The sequence below is a fragment of the Taeniopygia guttata genome, chromosome 6 (genome assembly GCF_048771995.1).
Source record: "Taeniopygia guttata chromosome 6, bTaeGut7.mat, whole genome shotgun sequence".
Lineage (NCBI taxonomy): Eukaryota > Metazoa > Chordata > Aves > Passeriformes > Estrildidae > Taeniopygia > Taeniopygia guttata.
This window is the reverse complement of record NC_133031.1, coordinates 33,780,161-33,799,096: the sequence shown is the minus strand read 5'-3', so window position 1 is coordinate 33,799,096 and position 18,936 is coordinate 33,780,161. Positions and strand designations below refer to the sequence as shown.

Here is an 18,936-nt window from a genome sequence, read left to right as displayed (position 1 = left end):
CATCCTGCCTGTGCCTGACCCCATGGAGCTCAGTATTGTCTGCAGCATGGCAGATCCCTGGGGGCTCCCCAGACCCTTGATTACTCCAAAAGCCACCCTCCATCCTCATTGCTGGCCCATTTCACCATCCAAGCCCTCCTTGGTGCTTGATGTCCCAACACCTGGCTGGGCTCTTCTCCTCTCTGCCGTTCTTTGCATCCTGCCCCTTCCTTCCTTTTTCATTTCCCTCAGACAAGGCCCTTTTGTGGGTAGGTGGAGGGAGAGGAATGCCTCCAGCGCCGGCCGAGAGCCCGGTTCTCATTGTGGGTGTACGCCTGAATGGAGACGTAGCCTTGAACTCTTGAACTCTTTTTTTTTTTTTTTTTTTTTTTTTTTTTTTTTTGTCGAGTAAAGCTGCTGTGTGCTGAAAACAAACAGGACTCACTCCGATGGAAAGAGATTGTATAGTGGGAACAGGTCTCAGACCATGAGAAAGGGGTTTTTCCATGTTTCCATTCTGAGAGTTTCCATTTGAGATTTCGCCAGCAGAAGATGAATTAGCTGAGCTGTTAAAGGTATTACACGTGTTTCCCCCTTCCGAGACTTGTTAGAACATATTTTCTTCAGTGATAGTAATAAGTGTTACAAACAAACCACAGTTTTCCCCTTTGAATATTCCTTTGCACAGAGCATCGTCTACATTAAAAAAATAAGTACGTTAAGCAACATGAATAGCTTCAGGCTATTTTATTTCATGTTGCTAAATAAGTCAATGCAGATGAGTGCTTTTTATGTAAGAGTGGCTTGTAAATATAAGTGCTAAGATAAGGGCAAACTATAAATCCAAAGATTTCCTGGAGACAGAAGGGTGTCACTGCTGCCTTTCACTATTCCCAGTCCAGGCAGAGATCCCAGGATAAGGATTTAAAATTATTGAATTTGTGAATTTGAAGTTGTGGATTTGTGCCATGCATGGGGGAGTTCAGTGTGCTGGAGGAAAGCTGAGTCTCCTGGTTTGCTGGGGCAGGAGGGGCTTCATCTTTGCTCTCTAAATGAGTGAGGCTCTTCCTCTGGGTAAATGGTGTAACCTCCTGCAGGGCTGAAGGTTCCTCCTCTGGGCTTCCACTGGGATTTGAAGGAGTGGGCTGGTGTGATCTTTTCCCAGCATCTGTGGGTGTCCGTGTAATATTTAATTACCTGATCCTGATTGTGGAAGAATTAAGAAATTAGGAGTGAAGGCTGGAATTCCAGACTTGGAGACACTCCAGTTTTGTGTCCTGTACATCTGTAGGGCTGAGATGTGGGTGCCTTGTCAGATAATGCAATGCAGCAGCACCTGGTTACACCTCAGGACACTGAGTATGGCATGGCTTTGCCTGTAAGGATGTCCTCATCCTTATTTGATTATTTCTTTTAATTAGGAGTAGTGATACAGAGCCAAGGACTTGCAAGAGTCTCACAGACAAGCAGTCCTGGTTGTAGTCTTGGTAATTTGGTTTGAGATCCCAAGGGAATGTGCTGATCCTAGGGGGTTTGGGTTTGTATTGCTGCTCTTGCTGTTTTGAACTTTCTACTGAGGAGAAATTCAGGAATAACTTGTGAGTATTGCAGGAGTGTTTGCTACGTGCAGATGTTCAGTCACATCCTGCAAGGCAGGAGCTCCCAGTGCTGCTGTGGTGCCTCTGCAAACCCTGAGATCACAGAGGGAGATGGGCTTGGGGGATCAGCAGCACAGAGTAGTGGGGATGGAGAAACGTGGGGATTCACAGGGGCATGGGATGTGTGTGGCAGGAGGGGGTACAGAGGTTGGCTCTTGGTACATGTGGCTCTTGGCCCCATGGAGATTTTGGTATGCAGCTTGTACTCAGGAAGTTTGGCCATCGTGATTACAAACATACATATATTTGGAGATGTATTGTGAGATATCTGCCTCTTTCCTAATTTGATTTGCATTTATATGGGGAGAGGAAAACCACTGGAGCAGGGGAGTGGGTGGCTTTGTGTGGTTCCCTAGCCAGCAGAAGCTGAAAGCAATTTACAGTTCACATTTAGCAGTATTAGTGGTAACCAGAAGGAGACATCTGAAGGTAAGTGGCCATGCCCTGCCTCTTGGCACTGAGGACGCTGGATTTGCCTTTGTTCAGCTCCAGAGATGGATGAGCTCTCCCATCTAGCTCCAGAGATGGGTAATGATGCCGTGGCACAGTTTGCAGTTGTTCTCAGTTAATCATGTTCAAAATTTAAAACATAAAGTGCTGTTTGTGAGAGTGAAAAGGATGAAGTTTGCTGTGTTATAGCTGTGGGGGCGAGAAGTGAACTGAACAAGACCAAACCTTGGAAGCAACAATAGCTGCATACCAAAGGGTTTATTTAAGCAGGACTTTTTTCATAGCTGTTTCATCTTATTTTATTCTTGTCCTTGCTCTTGCTTGCTCATCTATATGCAGCATATGGAAAGGTTGAAAAGTGGCAATTACTAAATGAGAGTCGACAGAAACTGTTCTCCAGCAGCTCCAGATGGGGTTAGTGATGCTGTTCCCAAGCTGCCGGCGCTTCACTCTGCAGTATAAAATGCCCTCTAATGGACAAGTAACTGTATAACTCATCCAACAAACTGGCAAATACTCATTTTTCTCAGGATTTCTAATCTGCTGTGCTGCTTTTTGCACAGGAGCAAATAATGGCTTGAGTAGAGAAGAGCTTCTGCTTATCCAGGTTTGCAAACAGTGAAGGTTCACCTTTCTCCAGCATTGATCTTTGCAATTAGTGCAAATCAGTACTTTGTAATTTAAGGAATTTTGGTAAAACATGGAATGAGATTTTATTTTCCAGTATGGCAGGGACCCCTGGAGAATGCAAAATTATTTATGTACCTTTTCCTCTTGTTTCATTTGAAAACTTAAGGGTAGTTTTCCAGCCCTTTACGTGCTTCAGCAAGATCCGTGTGCATGTTATCAGCGTCAGATACTTAGAAAAACAAGATAAGAGAGGTTGAAAGAGGCCCATGATTAATTAGCAAATAGATTAGGCACTCTCAAAGCTAAGTGGATAATTGGGGTTCAGCTCCTGCTTATTGTTTTGCCCACCTGAAGGCTGTTGGTGCAGGGTAAGCAGAACATCAACCTGCTTCGCTTCTGGTGCCAGAAAGAGAGATGACAGTTATTTTCTTTGAAGCAATTTTCTTGCTGTGTGTTGGGGTTGCTTGTTTGTATTTCAGCTTTAGGAATGAAAGGAGTGCCAGTTCTGGTATTTCCTAGTTTTACTTGAAAGCTCAAAGAGGATCTGTGGAGGGCTCTTACTGCCTGACAAGGGAGCATTGTCTGGATCTTCTTTTCTCAAATTCAAGAGCAAATCACTAATGTTGAAAATTGAAATAGGTAAAAGAAGTTGAAAATAAAAGGGATGTCTCACTCCCCTCTTTCTTGTACCATGGCTATTGAGGCAACTTGAATACTGTAATTTCAACTGATCTTCATAATATCTGTCTGGCTGCTGAGAACCCGGTCTGGAGAGGAATTTGTAGCCTGACACACAATTCTTACAGAACCTTTTCTAAAAATCCAGTTCCAAACAAAAACCTTTCTCAGGCTTTACGCATCATTAAGACAGAGAGGAAGAAAAATGCTACAAACCCGTATGTCTTTCCCTTTGAAGGGCACCTATATATAATTGTGATTCTTCTTCTCCTGAGTCAACAAGTAGCTTTGATGGAGTAGAACTGCTGAGGAATAATCACTGACTTTCAGGGTCTGTAAGGGATGCAGGACCTGGCTCTCTGTGTCATCTTTGAAGCCTCATTATTTTGGCAGAGTCTATATCTCGTTGCATAGTGTTTTAAGATGTGGTCTGCATCATTATATAGCGTGTTTAATTTAGCAGCAGATGTGCAGGCTCATATGCCATTATGGTACATTTTGTTCACTCATATAATAGCAAGTTCCTCAAAATTGTTACCACTTCTTCAGCACAAGACTCGTACAGGGTGTTATTCACCTTTTCTGTGTGATGAGGAGTGCAAGAGTCCTTTGTGTGCCACCAGCAGGTGCTCACGTGGGAGTGCTGGTTCTCCATGAACACGTTTAACCTGCTGCATTCAGGGGAGTGCACCTTCCCCAGCAGGTTTTAGGGGAAGGCACCAGTCAAGCAGTTGAAGGGTTGTTAGGTTTCTGGGCTGGAAAAGAAGCTGGACAAATAATTCTTCCTGCCACCCCCAGCAGCATCCAGGCATTTCCACGGAGAAGCCTTAAAACACAACATCACCCGTGGCAGCAAAATCACGATAATAACTGCTAAAAACATTCAACCTAATTAATAATGGATTTATAGCAGGAGTGCTGCCCTCACTGTGTTGAGGGTGATGATGGTCTGGGGGGGTTGCAGACTGCTGGGAGGGTCTTGAAGTTTAATCCCAGCCAGCAGCTCAGTCCCGTGCAGTCACTCACTCCCTCCCAAGGGATGGGAGAGAGAATCGCAAGCGTAAGAGTGAGAAAACTCATGGGTTGTGATAAAGGCACTTTGATAGGGAAGGCAAAAGCCTTGCATGTAGCAAAACAAAACAGGGAATTCGCCCCCCATTTCCCATGGGCAGGTAGGAGTTCATTCATGGCCAGGAAAGCAGGGCTGCATCGTGCATAGCAGTGACTTGGGACGACAAGCACCAACGCCCCAAACATCCCTCTCTTCCTTCCTCTTCCCCACTCTACATGCTGAGCATGACACCACATGGGCTGGGATATCCCTGGGCCAGCTGGGATCAGCTGTCCTGGCTGAGTCCCTTCCCACCTCCTTGTGGCCCCCAGTCCCCTCACTGGTAGGGCAGGACAAGAAGCCTTGACTCTGTGTAAGCCCTGCTCAGCAATAACAAAAACATCCTTGGATTATGAACCCTGCTTCCAGTGCAAAGCCAAACCAGCACCCCACGCCAGTTACCACGAAGTAAATTAACTCTATCCCAGCCAAACCCAAGGTGTGATTTACAGCCAGGGTAGTTCTTCCAAAAAAAAAAAAAGAAAAAAAAAAACAAGAAAAAACCTTCCCTCCCCCCCCCCGCCCCAGCATCATATTTCACATACAATGGATAAGCATGTTTAATGGAGTGGGAGAAGTCAAACCCTGGCCACACAAAAATGCTGTGATTCCTCTTCCCAAGTGAGGGTTTTTTATCTCTGAGGCATTATTAAAAAAAAAAAAAAAAAACAAAAACAAAAACAAAAAACCCAACCTATTTTGGGTAATGAAATTCTGTGTTTGTTCTCACTATTTGTATAAATGTTTAATCTGTTTTTGGTTCCTACTGGGCTATTTGGTTTAATGCTGTCTTAACACTGTGAGCTTCCCATGTTGTCTCATTGTGCTTTAAGAGCCAATATCCCCAAATGCCATCCCCAGAAGGACCCTGCTGCCTGTCCCTTCCCTTCTGTGCTCTGCTCCCCTGCAGCCTGGGAGGCAGAGGCAGGTGATGGGGGCTGAGCAGGGCACTGCTCTTGGGGCTGGCTGGGAGGAGGGATGAGAGACTGTTCTCCAAGTGCTCCTCCTGCATTGTACCGTCTCCTTTGTCCGCTTCCCTCCCCTGTCATTATCTCTGCGTGGCTCCTGCTTGCTTTTCCCTGCCTTGCCTTTCTTGCACTGAGCTCTGGTTCCCAGCCCCTCCTGGCCTCCCCAGGCAGCTGAAACGCTGAGCAGTGGCAATGGCCAGAGCTCAGGGTAGCAAACACCCAGGGGTGCTGACGCAGGGCTGGAGCAGCTCACATCAAATCTCAATTCGAATGGGATCAAGCTGTGAAAAACTGGGCTTTTACACAAAGGAGGATACAGGGAGAGCTGCCCGTGGCATCAGCAGATACTGTCTTCCACAGTTCTGCTTGGGCATCCTGCTCTGCTTCCAGCTGAGAGGGCTGATGTTCTTCAGTAATCATGATACAAAACCTTCTCCAGCAATTTTTCTTTTCCTGAGAGCCTAGGAAATATCCTGCAGTGCCATCAAAACATTTGCACTTGTTGAAGTAAGGAATTGTACATGTGAAAACCTAGCATAGATGTGAGGAAAGAAGGATGGAATTTTTCCTTTGCTGTTTGGAAATGGGACCTTTTGCAGTTTGTGGAGCTGGTAGTTTTCTGTAGTAGAGACTCCCCATTTTGTTGTTGCCTTATTTTATAGAGGGTAGAAAATGTAATCAGTTGGTTTGTCACAGAACAGGGTGTAGGGAGCACCATCCTGCTTTCCCAAGGCTGTGCACAGACAGGGAACGTGTGAGATGTTGTGTCTGGAGCACTGGAAAAGGCATCTCTTAATCACCTCCCCGGTGCTGGATGGTTGGGTGGCAGTGCCTGGGATGGATGCTTTAAAACAGATGTTGCCCACTGGCAGAGGTTGCCCAGAGAAGCTGTGGATGCTCCGTCCATGGAAGTGTCCAAGGCCAGGTTGGACAGGGCTGGAAGCACCCTGGGACAGTGGAAGGTGTCCCTGCCCATGGCAGGGGGTGGCACTGGGTGATCTTTAAGGTCCCTTCCAACCCAAACTCCTCTGTGGTTCTGTGATAGATGTTTGTGCTCCTGTCCTACCTCATGTGCCATAAAAAGATGATACCAAAGTGCAAGTTGAGAAAGAGCTTAGAAGACAGGATGTTCTTCATGAAATCACTTTTCTCTTACTTTTATCTAACCATGCATCTTATTTTGGAAGATCACCTTTATTTCTTTTCATTTGTCATCAAAAGTCAGGATAAAAAAAGCCCTAATACAGCTTTCTCTGCACTCATTTTCTGGCTCATGGATTGTGCTCTTTAACAGGCAGCACTTAGAAGCTATTTAAATGTGTTACGTCAGGATTGGGGTTTTTTCCTAAAGTGTTGTATTTAAGTAAATTCCTTCCTTAAATAAATAAATAGCTATGGGCTATCATCATGTCCAAGGGTTTTCAAGAAAATTTACATTTTGAAAGACACTGTTGGAGGCTAACACAGCCATGCAATTACTGTATGTAAATCACTTCACTTATTTCCTAATCTTGCTGAGGATGAAGTACAATTTTTGTGCGTGTGCCTCTTCCTCTCAAATTTCCTTAGACAATGAGGTTTTCTTGTCTTTTAATTGCTGGCCATGATTTTTGTTCTGCCTAGTCTGATTGTGTTTATTTTATGGTGGGGGACCTTTATCCCTGGGATTGTTTTGAGATTGGGTTGGCTGTAGAAACCATTTGGGATAGATTGAAGTTGGGTGCACAACTAATTGCATCTTCCATCCCACAAATGGAAGAACTGCTTTCTTAATTACAGCCTCATGCAAAGGCTGGGGAATATCCTCTTGTTTCTGTGCCCCACACATCTTATTTTTCCATTTTATCCATCCCTGCCAAATCTGCCCAGCAGCTCCTGCCACATTTTTAATAAGTCTTCTGAGCTGGGCTTTTTTTGCTGGTTGGTACCAGCATGGACACCTGTGAGACAAAGATGGGGCAGTTCATGTCATTAGGAAGGAGCTCATTCATGGGCATTGCATTAAGCTGTGTGGGACTCTGATGAGCAGCAATTTCTCTGATTGTTATTGGTTTCTTTTGTAGGAAGTTTTCCTCCAGGGAGTAATGCAGGGAATTGAGATGGCTGGGGAAAAAAACTTGAATGGATGCGTTCGTCCATCAGAAAATGCACTCTGTCAGAATTAAATACACTTTGAAAATTGGTTTTGTTTGGGGAAGTAAAGGAGGAAAGAGTTGCAGCCCCAACATAATGAACCACTTGAGTGTTTTCAGAGCAAAATGGTAACTTTTCCTCTTCTTATGTGATATTTTTTTATAACCTGGTATTTCTCCCTGAAAGTGGAATGGGATGTAATAGAGGTAAAAAATCATGTGTGTGTGTGTGTAATTGTTGATCATGGAAATGTCACTAGCTACGTGGGCTTTAGCTACACTAACAGCTTAATTTTTGTTGCATGAAATATTTTGACTGTACCAAGCTTCTGCCTCCGGAATGGAAGTTTTCTGCATCGTCTAGAATGTTGCATTAATTTTTAATATGAGTGGGAATCGTGCTCTTTAGCATCCCTATGTTTTAAAAAAATCAATTAATTATTGCTATAAATCTCAGTGATTATGCTGCAGTTGTGCTGCTGGGAAATTGGCCATTAACTACCAGGAAATCGCCGATCATCCCTTAGTTGGAATTCAGCTGTACCGACACCAGGCTTTTCCTTTTGGAAATTAACTATCAATGTGATGCATAATTGATAACCATTTATAATAATAACAATAATCTCCATGAAATTGTCATCCCAGAGTGCAGCAGCTTTGTTAGAGCCTTTACCCCTTGCATGCTCAGCCTACTGCACTGGTTAACTGGGTTTTCTGGGAAGTTATTGGAGTGTTTTTAGAAGAGCCAATGCTGGTGCAGGAGAATAAAATGCAAAGTAGAAATGCCTGACTGGGCTACATGAACCTGCAAGGGTGCTCCAGAGGATGGGTTAAGTGTTGCTATTGCCTCTCTGCACAAGGAGAAGCAAAACTCCAGATTACAAACACTGCCCAAGGTCAACTTGTGGACATCAACCTGGATTTTCTGTGTGGTGTCTTCTCTTGTGTCCTGCATTTCATGAACTGGACTTTTTTTGGTTTGTCACAAAAATTCTGTTTGCAAATGCTGCAGCGTGAAAATTCATCTGCTGGAGAGGAGCTGTTTGGGGGTCAGTTTGAATGAATGGTGCCAAGTTTGTGGTTACTGCTGAATTTTCAGGATTTTTTCAATTTTTTAAAACCACTCTACTGTATGTAGGCAGAGGGATTGGGACTTTGCAGGGTGATGGAGAGGGTTTCTTTCTATGCTTCCACTAATTTCTGCCTTCCTCTTCCCTTCCTCTCTGTGCAAAGCTTCTGAAAAGGTGGTGGTGCTTAGCTTTGCCTCTAGAAATCACAGATTTACACTAATTCTGTTCTTCTGCAGTGAGTGGTGGATGGCTGGGGGGGCAAAGGCCTTTTTCTTGAGCAGGATCCCTCCTTGGGAATGTTTGTAGCTGTTATCATCTGTCTTCACCTTAAAATACAAAAGAGGATTTTGAATCAGCAGTCACATAAAATATTAGTGTGTGTTATGTTGGCTTGTTGGAATTCAGTTGTCAGCATGAGGTCTCTTTTTCCATGTCTTGATTCATGAATGCTGTTGTGGAATTTGCTTTGAAAAGCTCTCACCTGGTTTTTATATCAAAAAAAATCAAACCTGGTAAAAGTACCACAACAGCACATTCAGAGGCTGCAGCTGAGCTCAGCTCAGTGTTCAGGGATTAAACAAACCTTTGGCTCTCAGTAGGAGCAAAACATGTCAGACCTCAGAATATCCATTAAGGGTCTTCCTCTGTGCTACCAAAATGCAGAAAACCTTTAGTTGTTGTCCCTTTGAAGAGCATTTCTTGTTAATCAGCCACACATGTGGCTTCATGGATCATTTTATCTCCCTGGCATTGAAAATGTGTGCACTAGAAACAACACCTGAAGTTTAAGGTTGGCCCTTATGAGGGCAAGGACAAGCTGTGGTGACAGCTGGAATATACATCGAGGTCTTCTTGTAAATTCAAGGTCCATTGATGACTTTTACAGGGCAGGATTTAAATATGAAAGTGTTTTGTGTATGAGAGTACTAGCAGAGCAAGAACTACTTCCCCTGTTTTATATACTCACTAAGAATCTTTCAGCATCTGTGAGCCTACAAAATAACCTCATGGATTTTATCCACTATTAATAGATTTTTCAGTCAGAAATAAAACTGGGAAGCCCATGCAGTGCTTTGGCAGTTCTTGTGTGTAAGGCTGGTTTTCTGAATCACAGGGTGGGTAAAGAAACTGAGTTGTGGTGCCAGATGTGTGACTTGTGTGGTGCAAACTCAGAGCTGTCCTTTCCAAAACCTGCTCTGCTGTTGGGCACAGGCAGATCCCACCTGGTGTACTGGAAATCTGACATTGATTTGGGCTGGAAGGGGCCTTAAAGCCCATCTCCTTCCCAGGTTTTGAGCCCCATCCACCCCAGCCTTGAGCACTTCCAGGGATGTGCTTCCAGTGAACAAATCTTACGAATCCTCTCCTTTCTCTGCAGGATCCACAGAGGCGGTATGCACGCCGATTCCTGTGAGTTTTCCTAAGCTCCTGGGGAACTGCTGTGCTTTTTGAGTCAGAAAGTTGCAAAATCCCATCAAGAATGGCACTTGTGGATAAACACAAAGTCAAGCGGCAGCGACTGGACAGAATTTGTGAAGGTAAGAGTGTGATTTCATTTTTCTGACGGATGGTTAGGGTAGAATATCTGATTTTTCCTTGTTTCTTTCAGTACTTTGGCATAAAGAGATCCAAATCCAGGACTGGATTCGTTGTCCTCTCTGTAGGCTCTAAAATGTATTCACACTGCTCTGGTTACTCACTTGGAAGTCATATGTAGTCCTATGAAGAAGATTTTTGTTTAATTACCAGGTCACCTCCTCTTAGCCTAATTTCTACTAAAACTATTTGGTCAGTCCCAATTTAAAACATGTTTACTATCACCCTGTAAGAAAATGATGGAAAATGTAAGAGTTGTTCTTATGGTTTTGAGCACATTGTTGTAGCAGCTTTTATTTGGTTGGTGTGTGCGTGTCAGGCAGGTTTGCTGCAATTCTTCATTCATGGTTTGTTACAGTGCCTAAGCACAGGTGACTTACATTTGAGAGCCATTTTCCAGCAGAAAAAGGTTTTAGGAAACATTTTCTATTGCAGCTCACATGGTGTTAAGTTACTTATGACAGAAATCAAATGATGGCAAACAAGATCTGACTTTTTGGTGTACACTCCAATAATTCTCCAGTGCTTGTGTAAGTTCTGCCATCAGCAACAAGTGCAGAGCAGAGTGTTCTTTTAGCAGGAATATCTCACGTGCTCAGCTGCTTTTAAGGAGATGGATAGTGGCCTGCAGGGTAACAATTTGCAATATTACTTGAATGCCAGTAAGGTGAACTAAGATTTGGTGGTGGATGAAAGCACAGAGCTCACAGGGGAGTTGTGCTGTGCCCATTTGAGCAAAGTGTTTGGGGCTTTGTGAAGTCTCAGTGTGAACTGCTGATCAGCAGGACAAGGATAGATTCGGATTTTTCTGTGTTATAAATTGCTTACTCTGCACTGCTGCTGTTTTAAACTCATCATAAGTTACTTATCTCTTTTAATTTTGCTCTGTTAATTTTGGAAAAGGGGAGACAAAGCAGAAGAGATGAGTTAGGAGGGAGTATCCAGGGTGTGCTGCAGTGTGGAGTTGCCTCTTTCTCCTGCTGAATGTCATAGATGCTCAGGTGCAGCACACTATCTCATCTTCAAAACCTACTTTGAACTTGACTTAAAAGAGTTCTATCAGCTGAGCCTAGATTTTCAAAAGCTGCCTTTCTGGTTTGATGTTTACCATCAGATCTAGTTGCTGAGTGTACAAGAAATTCAAAAGGATCGTACGACAAACCTGCTAACGGAGCTTTAGATGTGATTGAAGTTTAGATTATTTTTCTATGATATACGAGCTTTTTTCTTCTTTCTTGGTCAAAAGATATTATTTTCTAATCTGTAAATGTGCAGGAGACATAACTTTTTAAAGTATGCTTTGTCATTTGCCACTGGGTTTGTAATTTGATGGAAATGATGGGAGACGCTGTTGTGTTGTATTTGGAAGCAACAGAAAACAACTGAGTGTGAGAAGCATTGTAAAAATTACTTTGAAAAATGCAAAAAGCTTTGGATTTGCTAAAATACTAGATTTGTAGGACAGCTGAATATTCTACTGACCTCTGTGATGGCTATTTTTTACTATAGGTGACTAATCTTGGATTATAGCATAGAAAAGCACTGAAAGGGGCCATCCCAGCTGCTGTGAAAACACACTTTGAAACAAAAAAAGATCATTTTTCCGGAAAGGTATATTGAATAATCAGTGAAAGATGGTGAGAAATTAGTGAACTAGTTCAGCAGATGGAGGAGTCTTTGCAAACAGAATTGTGTTCAGTGAGAAGAATCTATTGCTCCATCAAGCTTAGGGCAATATGGTCCAAAATAGTTGCTTTTAACGATTTCCTGTTCTGTGGAAGCACTTAAGAAGCTTTTCCCTTTAAATGTGAATGGCATGCAAAGCTGCATTTACCTGATGAAAGACTAAATGTCTGGCAGCACAGAGGTGGATTTCTGTGTTTTTCCTGAAGTTGCATATACCATCCCTTTTACTATTCCCCACACAAACACTTGCAGAGTTTGCTAGGAATGGACTTATTCCATGCAGCAGGATGGTGCAGGGCTGGAGGTGAAATATCCTCGGGCTACATGTTGTAATCACTGTCCAAACTGCCAGACAGATTCTTCTTCCTGCAGGCTTACTGAAACCATAACCAGACACATGTTGAAGGAAATGCCTTACAAACTGTTGGGGCATTAAAAGAGTTTATTAAGGAGTTGCAGTGTTTGTATTACTCTGTTAAACGTACATCTGGCGTGGAAAAACAATCCAAGCCATACAGGGAGGTGATATAGTTTAAAAAGCCAGTTCACAGCCTTTACAGGCAGGTTTATGAGTCTTCCAGAGAGAGGAGCTGTGCAGTCTTAGTGCATGGCTCAGCTTCACCAGCTCCTCTGGTTTTGGTTTTCTAAATATATATTTATGACATCTTCATGTGACAGCGTTACTTTTTGCTCTGAGCAGGCTGGTTTGAAGACATGAGCTTTTTGACCAGGTCACAGATTTTGATCTGTAGAGGAATATGGGTGGGATAAAGGTCCAGACTTGAGGGGATAAAGGAATTTCAGGGCAGCAGCCTGCAGCAAAGACATTTTGAATAGTCTGTCAGCAATTTAGTGGGTTGGTGATGCCCACCCGAATGAAGTGAAGTTGGACTGTGCTCAGTGGTCTTGGCTTACCCATTTCTTTCTCTTCTGGTTGTCCCAGAGACTTTGGATGCCTATTCTGTAATTAGATTCATATGGGTGATGGGATGGACCCATTGAATGGCTGGGGCTTTTGCAAATAATATATGCAGAGTGGTTTGCATAATTCCTGTTTGTGGAATTGTGTCTTATTCCGTAGTGGGTCAAAGTATGCTTTAGAGGTGGAGCTGGTGCTGTGAGGAGTCAGACTTGTCCAGCAGCCCCTCTTTTGGGTCCTGTTCCCATGAGCTTGTGATTTTGCCACATTTAAAATTTGTTTGAGCTGAAATTTTCTTTCCATGACGGGTTTTTACCTCAGGGCGAACGAAAGAAAAAAAGAGTTCCAGCAAAAACTGTGGAGCCGTGTCCGAGTGGGAGATGGAGAGGGAGGGATTTTGGCTGTGCTGTGTGTGAAACAAAGCCCAGGCACAGTCCTGCAGCCATGGATGTGGAGCTGCCAGACCCGCCTGCTCTGCCTGGGATAAAAAGGGCCTGAATTTTGCAGCCAAATTGCTGTGTGTAGGAGTGGACTCTTCCCAAACCTGGTGCAGTTTCCAGCCTTTCAGAGAAATGTCAGCAAAAGCCCTCAGGGCAGAAGCTCACCTGCCTTTCATTTAGGAAACAACAACAGAGAGATTAGATGTAATTTTTTCTTTGCTACCTGTGGTAGAAAAAGGTGCCTGCCAGTGCCTCCAACAAACCCCACACTCAGAAGACTGTGGCACTCCTGGTGTGTGGCATCCATCCCTCCCATGGGACTCCAGTGCTCGCACACAGCATTCCCAGGCAAGGAAATGACTTGCAGCATCATTTTTGCTGCTGGCTCAGCTGATCTTTATCGTGTGCTTCTGTCAATATGGTTAAACAAATATTAAACATCACCAGGGGGTAAGCAGGGAGTGAGAGCAGCCCATGCACAGTTGCTGGCTGTGTCTCTGGAGCAGGCAGGGGAGAAGGTGCTGTGGCTCTCTTTCCTTGTTGAGTGTCAGAGGCAGCAGTGGTGGCACATCCTGGATGCAGGATGGCAGCATCTTGTCTGTGTGTAGAACATGGGTTTCCCAGCACCACTGAATTCCTCTGTGGTGATCCCAAGTGCTGCCCCTGCCCCAGACCACTGCAGCTGTGCCAGCCTGTCTTCACCACCAGTGCCATGGAACAGGAAAGCCTGGCTTTAGGGATTGTAGCTTGCACTACATATATGAGTCAGTTAAGCCTTCAATACATGCTCCAAAAGTGGCAGCCCTGAGATGAGCAAGAAGCAAAGTGAAAAAATAATAGCAAGGCCAAGCAAACCCAGACATTTTCTGACAGTTTTTGCTCCAGGATTTGTCATTATCCAGTGGGAAATCATGTCCTTACATGTCAGTTTGTGCCACCAAAGTTGTCTGTACTTTGCAGAATAGAACTGTTTGCAGGGCAAACAAGCTATCCATATTCTTTGTTTTCTTTCAGATCCTTTGATATGTCTGATGGCTGATAAATGCCAGCAGAGTCACATAACACTTTTCAGTGCTTAATGCACGAGTCTCTGGCTCACTGCCTTACATTCTGAGTGGCACCCTGGTGTCCTCTTCAGCTGAGGCTTCTGTGGTCTTACTCCCTGTGGGAATTCCTCCTGTATTTATCTTCCAGCTGCTGTAGTATCTGTGTGTGGCCATGACTCTCCACAAATCCTTGATTCTCTGTGGGAATGTGACCCCACTGTGGTTACAAAGCCTCTTGGGTGGGTCTGAGTCCTTGATGCAATAATCTGTCTTGCAAACCTTGAACAGGCACCTTCCTGTGCCGCACTGTCCAGCTGGGATCATGGAATTACAGGGTGGGTGAAGGGCTGTCCAGGGAGGTTGGGAGTCCTCATCCCTGCAGGTGTCCAAGGAAGGACTGGGCTGGTGGCTGGTGACAAGGTGGGGACTGGTCACAGCTTGGATTCATGATCTCAGAGGTCTTTTCCAACCTCGATGATGCTGTGAAATGGAGGAAGGAGTTTGGGGTAGGAATTGATGTTTTCAACGTCACTGAAGTTATCTCTGCTGTGGCTGCGTTAAGCTGGTTAATTAATCTCAAGGGTGGATGGCAATTTTGTATTCCACTCCTCCCCCTGTGACAGAAGTCAGTGCAAACCATGTCCAGTGATATTTGAATAAATATACTGTGTAATGGTAGGTGCTCTGGTACCTTTTTACCCCTTTATTTCAGTTCATCCTCCACAGAAGTGAACTTAATAATCACAATGTCAATTATTGTTTATTGTGCACTTTCTTGTTAAAAAACCCACACTAACCCTCAATAAAAGTGTCCCTGAAGACCTGTGATATTTCTGGCTTTTCAGGAGTATTTGAACAGCGTGTCCCTGAGGTCTGGGCTCACACACCACTAACAGCAGACTATGGAATTGGTTCTCATTCAATAGCCATAGTCCACTCATGCTAAAAAAAATAGAGGAACCTTGCTCCTGGAACCAAAAGGGAAAATACAGATTAAAGCTACAGCTTTGGAAAGTGGCTGCCTCCAATTCTTGCTGCTTTGTAACAGTAGCCAAAATGAGTACATTTGATATTTGGGTGGAGAAATTTTCTTCCATTCTTGCAAATTTGCACACCGAGTAACATCTGATAATACTTATTTTTACTGCTTAGAAATAGATTCTTGTTATCTCAGGAAATCCTTATCACCACTATGCATTTGATGAGAAACAATGAGTTAAGGATGATATCAAGCACAGAAGAAACCACTTGTCCTGAGTAAAAGTGACTTATTTAGAATAAATGTAGACCTTTGTTATCTAGTGGATTTGAGTTTCTTTGTTCCATGAATATAAAACACAGTACAAGGATTTCCCCCCCACAATAAAGCTTTTTATACTTTTTTTTTAAGTTTCCACCTCAAAGCACATAAACTATCAGGCTTTTAAGGAAGGGTTGTTACCACATTTAGCCTAGAGAAAAAGCAGTATTAGCTTGTCAGATCTTCTGCCATTGTGCCCTGTGCTGATTTATGCAAACTGAAGATCTGTCTGGCTGCTCCTGATATTTTGCTTTTCCAAAATTAAATCTTTGGCTTTTATGGAGATTTCAGAAAATCACTTCAAATTCATACAAAAGCTGGATTACACCTCTTGTTACCAGTGAAAAGTAATGTTCTTAATTACCCCTTCTCTTATATAAGCTTGGCATATTTGGGAATTACTTGTCATACATCGGTTTTGTTAAAATTTTAAGAATTTTTAAAAATCAGACAGTATCCTGTGGATAAAGAAAGTTCAAACAGCCTCAGTGGGTTTACAGATATTATTCAAGCTTATTGACCTTTTTCCATGTTTTTCATGCCTTTTGCTGTGCTGAATCAAGAACTCTCTATGCTTGTATGAATCCTTTTTGTGCTTTGGGATGGAGCTCCTATGCAGGGGTGTGCTGTTGTCCTTGCATGGATGCACAGGCTGCTCCAGTAGCTTCCAGTCCTGTGTGGATGTTTTTCCTGCACATTCCCTCCTGTGATGTTCCGTGGGGGAATGTGCATGACAAGATGTAGGACTGGAGCCAGATACGAAGCCAGCCTGACAAAATGCCCCAGGCATCCAGGCAAGAGTGAGACACATTTAGATAAGGTTACAGACAAAAATTCCATTAATTTGCTGTGCATCATAGTAGATGTGTGGCTCTAGCTGTTGCAGGAGGGGGAGCTCCCCTTTCCCTGGATTTGAAGGCCATATGCACTGAAATAGGAAAAAATACTTTTGTTGTGTTCTCCTTGTGTTAAAACCCACATTGATGGGATCTTAATACATGTCTAACTCTTAATTCTGCCTTGTATTTTTCCATTTTCCCCAGCCTCCAGACAAAGTTCCATGTAACACGCTTTACAACTTCGTGTCATTAATTAAGAAACAATTACAGCTGATGACTTCAATACCATCAACCTAATTTCCATCCTTACCACATCTCTCGTTTAAATTAACTGGTTTAGGGATTAACACGTTGTCATCGTATCTGGGTTGGTTTTTTTCCTTTCTCCTTGCTCTAAATCCTACTCCTGCATTTAAGGATTACTCAGAAAAGTGATAATATTCCCAGAATATTCAGGGAAGGACTTGTTGGAGCAGGGCCCTGGGGCAGCCCTGGTGCCACATCCCAAGCTCTGGAATGCTGCAGAAGCTGCCTCCAGCATCCAGGGGTAGGAAGTTGGCTGCTTCCAAGTATGTGATGAGAAATTATCAGTCCTCATGGACAGATGAGAGCAGGCTGGAGTTTCCTTCAAAATACCAGGAAAAAAACTTATATCTGACTCCTAAACTCCACTGTTTCAGGGACTGGTGGTGTTTGGAGCCAGACCAATCTTCTCAGATTTATCATGATTTCCTGAATATTTGCTGGTAAATATTTTGACAGGAGTAGGACATCTGGCTGTACTAAAATAAAGCTGCAGGGAAACATATTACACAACTTTTCTTTTATATTTTTTGCTCTCCACAAACAGATGTAATGGATTGAAGTGCCAAAACAGTGAAGGTTTTCATTAGAGAGCTTTCTTCAAAGAGCAAGTTTGGAGTTGGTTTTGCAATTCTTAAAATTGAAGGACATTGATCATTTCTTAGTGACACTTTTATACAGCCCATTAGCTTAACACTATTAATTTGGTTTTTCTTTTTTATTCTTAGATTATTTTTTAAATTTTTATTTTAAACAAAACACTCTCTGCTGCCATCTAGCACCTCAAAACTTAATAGTAAACTAAGCAGTAAAGATTAAGTTCACTAAATAGTCTTAGTATAGATTGGCACCCGTTTTTGAGACAAAACTGTGTTGCTGCTGATGATGATACAGATATTTGATTGACTCAGCAAATGAACATGAGCAAGGACATGTGAGATATGGCTCACTTTTGATGGTTTGCAATACAGCAGTACAAAAGACCAGTCTCTTAAAAAAGCAATGTACAGTGTTCCCTACAAAGCAAGACATAACTACTTTTTTAGCTAAAGTAGTATTTCCTCCTGGTTTGGTTTTGGTTTTTATCTGCGATGGGTGTGCAAGGGAAGTACATGTTTCAAGCCCTTGGCCTCATCAGGGGAAGTAAGGCAGAGACACCCTGAACCCCAACCTGTTTATTTCCCCAGGCCTGTGTTACAGTCTAGTAATTAATTATTTTCTATGCAAAACCCAGGCATGCATGGCAGAGTTCAGATTTACAATATATACTCATTTAACAGTGGATTTCTCTACTGCTTTCTGGGACAGATATAATTCCCATACTTTTCATTACACATGCTGTTCAAATCTTGATCCTGAATTCTTATTAAAAATGATGAGATTTGACCTCAAAGTCTAATACCCAGTTTTGGAGACAAGGTGCTTGATGTGATTTCTGGAGGATTATTTTTAAGAGCATTCGTAGATTAGATCTTTGCAATGGTTGAGGGATGTGCCCAATGAACCTTGTCTGCTGCTTTTCACCCTCCCTTCAGCATCCAGATTGATTTTTATTTTGCAGTCCTTGAGACTGTAGTTGTATGCTGTAGGGATACATCTGATGTTTTTATTATCCCTTTGTTGATGCAGGAATGTGACAGTGCTGTTTCTGCCAACTTTTATTGGAGTTTCCCCATAATTGAAGGCAAAATGGTTTCTGATTGAAGTTTGAAGAGCTTGTAAAGCTCATTGCAATGTCTTAAATTGTGTTTTACAGCTTCACTTCTCTTTTTTAGCTGCAAGTGTGTTTTAGATAATTCTGCCTTCCTGCATTTCTTACCTGTGGTTTGATTTTATTCCTGGATGGCAAGTGATGGAATGGGTTAGGTTAGAAGAGACCTTAATGACCATCTAGTTCTGCCCCCTGCTATGGGCAGGGACACCTTCCACTATCCCAGGTTGCTCCAAGCCCTGTCCAACCTGGCCTTGAACACTCCCAGGGATGGGATATCTACAATATCTCAGGGCAACCTCCAGGGTTTTTCTGGGGAAGCAGGAGAACATGAGGTGATAAGTTACCACATGCCCATTAGGGTGCTTCTGGTGCATACCTCATTCTGAAATAAACAGAAGATAATTCACAGAATCACAG

At 43.1% G+C, this 18,936-nt stretch overlaps 2 protein-coding genes across 4 annotated transcripts in view; both read left to right on the top strand.

The window, feature by feature from the left end:
- The window catches only part of UROS (uroporphyrinogen III synthase), a 623,177-nt gene that overhangs the window by 258,329 nt on the left and 345,912 nt on the right, over positions 1 to 18,936 (top strand). The gene's annotated exons all lie outside the window — the stretch shown is intronic.
- The window catches only part of CTBP2 (C-terminal binding protein 2), a 284,786-nt gene that overhangs the window by 219,706 nt on the left and 46,144 nt on the right, over positions 1 to 18,936 (top strand). For all 3 annotated transcript variants that reach the window (XM_072931351.1, XM_030276600.4, XM_072931350.1), the window contains one exon: positions 10,055 to 10,214. In XM_072931351.1, coding sequence (XP_072787452.1) covers positions 10,157 to 10,214 — 58 coding nt within the window. In that variant the 5' untranslated portion in view covers positions 10,055 to 10,156. The remainder of the gene's footprint in view (positions 1 to 10,054; positions 10,215 to 18,936) is intronic.